The sequence below is a fragment of the Diaphorina citri genome, unplaced genomic scaffold, assembly GCF_000475195.1.
Source record: "Diaphorina citri unplaced genomic scaffold, Diaci psyllid genome assembly version 1.1 scaffold2011, whole genome shotgun sequence".
In the NCBI taxonomy this organism is placed as follows: domain Eukaryota; kingdom Metazoa; phylum Arthropoda; class Insecta; order Hemiptera; family Psyllidae; genus Diaphorina; species Diaphorina citri.
The window spans coordinates 48,756-52,363 of NW_007379437.1; the positions used below are offsets into that span (position 1 = coordinate 48,756).

A 3,608-nucleotide genomic window follows, 5' to 3' on the forward strand; every position below is an offset into this window, starting at 1 on the left:
AGCGTTTGATAATGTGAACTGGAACAAATTAATGAACATACTAAAAGAAATAAATGTTACATACCAAGAAAGAAGAATTATCCTGAACTTATACAAAAATCAGACTGCCAATATAAAAGTGAACAATGAAAACCAAACAGCTAAAATTAAAAAAGGAGTCAGGCAAGGCTGTAACATATCACCTTACCTCTTCAACATATACATAGAAAAAGCCATTCAGGAATGTAAAGAGACTTGCACAGGAATAGTATTAAATGGATTGAGAGTTCAAATGTTAAGGTTCGCGGATGACATTGCGGTGATTGCCCCTGACGAGTACAACCTAAAGCGAGTTTTGGAAAATATGAACGAAATATTAGAAGACTATAAGATGAAAATAAACATGTCTAAAACAGAAATACTAGTATGTACGAAAGATCCAGAAACAGTGAACATAGTAGTCAATAATGAACACATCAAACAAATAAAGTCTTTTAAATACCTTGGTAGCATAATCACTGAAGACGGCAAAAGTAATCAAGATATAAACCAAAGAATAGCCCAGGCTAAAGCTGCCTTTATGAAGAAAAGATCTCTCTTCTGCTCCAACAATATTAACCTCAACCTGAGAAAACAACTGATAAAAACTTTAGTATGGAGCATCGCATTGTATGGATCGGAGACGAGGTATGGAATACCGCTCAGAGTCACCGTCTCTGGAACGTCTCAAGAAGCTGCTTCGTGGGACCGAGGTATTATAAAAGTCGAGTCAAGAGACAGAAAACATTGACCTGGTCCTCCAGGTTGGGGGTTTTACTTGGGGCTAACAACCCTCTGTATAGAAAAATAGAACCGCGTTACGAACACCATAAATTTGCCTCGGATGAACTTAAATGTTAATAATGATGGACGTAACGCAACTATAATTGACTGGAAAGCTAAAATGAAAATCGCAACATGGAATGTTTTGAGCCTATATAGACCAGGAGCAATAAATAGACTGAACCAAGAACTCACCAAATATCAAGTAGCAATAGCAGCAGTTCAAGAAACCAGATTATTGGGTAATGAAACACAGGATATTGGGAACTATACCATGTTCAAGAGTGGAAAGGAAACAGGAACACATGAATACGGAACAGCCTTTTGTGTGAGAAGTGACATTCTATCTAATTGGGAACTATACCATGTTCAAGAGCGGAAAGGAAACAGGAACACATGAATACGGAACAGCCTTTTGTGTGAGAAGTGACATTCTATCCAGTGTACTTGCCTTCAATCCGGTAAATGAGAGAATATGTTACATCAGAATAAAAGCAAGATGGTTCAACCTGTCGATTGTGAACGCATATGCCCCAACCAACGAAAAAGAAGATGCTATCAAAGACTGCTTCTACGATGATCTCTCAGATGCCTGGAGCTCAATCCCAAATCATGATATAAAGATCCTCCTGGGGGATTTTAATGCAAAAATTGGCAAAGAGGAGATTTTTCACCCGACAATTGGAACTGAGAGCCTGCATGACACCAGCACAGACAACGGGATTAGACTGGTAAATTTTGCAATTTCAACAAGCATGAATGTCAGATCGACTACCTTCCCACACAAATCAGCACATAAAGAGACATGGAATTCCAGAGATGGTAGAACATCCAACCAAATCGACCACATCCTCATCAGTAACAGGCACAGGTCAACCATTAGTGACATTCGAGCTTTCAGAGGTGCTGAGATAGGATCAGACCACAACCTTGTAATAGCCACTGTTAAAGCAAAACTAAGAACCACCCAAAAACTCAAAAGAGGATACATCAAGAAACCAGATCTAGAAAAGCTGCAATCTCCGAGCGAGGTAATTAGATACTGTGTGGAGGTGGAAAATAGATTTCAAGCCTTAGAACGCAATGATGAAGAAGACTGCAACGTAACCTGGAACAACATTAAGGAGGTGATCCTGGCAGCAGGGGAGAAGTGTCTACCCAGCCGGACCAAAGCCAAGAAGAAATGGTTTGACAATGAATGCCAAGATCTAGTAAACCAGACAATTCATAAAAGGAGAGAATGGCTACAAGCAGGCAAAAATGAAACTACCACCAAAGCCTATAAAGATGCCCAAAAACAATGTAGCAAATTATTTAGAAAGAAGAAAAAGATGTTCGTGAAAACACAGATAACGTCAATCCAAAATGACTACGAACAAAACAATGTAAGGAAGATGTATGGAACAGTAAACCAAATTAAGAAGGGTTTTAGACCTAGAACCAAAACAATGAAAGACGCTGATGGAAGGATGATAGTGGAGGAAGCACAACTAGCCGAGCACTGCAAAAAATACTTTGATTCCCTCTTGAACTGCCCAACACCAAGTAACCCAATAGAAGAATCTTTGAGCAGCTACAGCAACCAAATAGAAGTACTGGATCCAACATATGATGAAGTAGTTGAGAACATAGGACGCTTGAAGAATCACAAGTCTACTGGAAGTGACAACATCCCCGCAGAACTTATAAAGTATGGTGGCAGCTTGCTGTATCGAGAACTACACAAGCTAATCCTGAAAATATGGCAACAGGAGAAAATACCGGACGAATGGAAGAAATCTGTTATCATTCCCATTCACAAGAGCGGAGACAAAGAACACATTGAGAACTATAGGGGTATTTCAGTAGTAAATACAGCTTACAAAGTCCTATCCTCCCTGTTACTCGCAAGACTAAAACCCCTAGCAGAAGACATACTCGGAGATTATCAATGCGGTTTCAGAGGCAACAGATCCACCACTGATAACATCTTTGCTGTAAAAATGATCAACGAGAAAATGTGGGAGTTTAACCGTAGTGTGCAATACCTGTTCGTAGACTTCTCAAAGGCGTACGACTCCATCCATCGCCAAAGCTTGTGGAATATAATGAAGGACTTCCAAATCCCCGCCAAACTCATCAGAATGTGCCAAGTCTGCATGGATGAAAATGTCAGCCAAGTCCTTATAAACAACCAATATTCGGACCCTTTCAGCAACCGTACGGGACTGAGACAAGGGGACGGGTTGTCCCCTCTGCTATTCAACCTAGCTCTGGAAATGGTGGTGAGAAAAATGAGAATGGCCCCAGCAGGCATACACCTAGGAGACAGGCATAAGATCTTCGCCTACGCTGATGACATCGTGCTCGCTGGTGAAAACGAACTAGAATTAAGGAGACTACTGGTAGAACTAGTTGAAGCAGCGGCCCGTGTTGGCCTTACAATAAACCAAAAGAAGACCAAATACCTAGTCCTACAGAGAGGTCAAATCCGGGAACCCCAACAAATTCTGAGAATTGGACAGTACAACTTCGAAAGAGTACAATGCTTCAAGTTTCTAGGAGTTCACATCGACGATCAAAACCAACGTCAGACTGAGATGCAAATCAGATTAAACAACGCAAACAAAGCCTATCACAGCCTCAGATCCCTACTCAGCTCCAGACTCCTATCCCGGAACTCCAAACTGACCCTATACAACACCATCATCAAACCTGTCCTATTATACGGATCAGAAACATGGAGCGTAACGAAGCGAGAAGAACATCAAATGCAAGTATTCGAAAACAAAGTGTACAGAACAATATTTGGACCCTACTTCGACCAT

General features: G+C 40.8%; 1 protein-coding gene across 1 annotated transcript; it reads left to right on the plus strand.

Annotated features, from left to right (window-relative positions):
• The first annotated feature begins 271 nt into the window (after positions 1-271).
• On the plus strand, positions 272-769 carry LOC103517940. Its single transcript, XM_008482987.1, has one exon. It carries the CDS (start codon positions 272-274, stop codon positions 767-769), a length of 498 nt encoding a protein of 165 aa, XP_008481209.1.
• Positions 770-3,608: the final 2,839 nt, after the last annotated feature.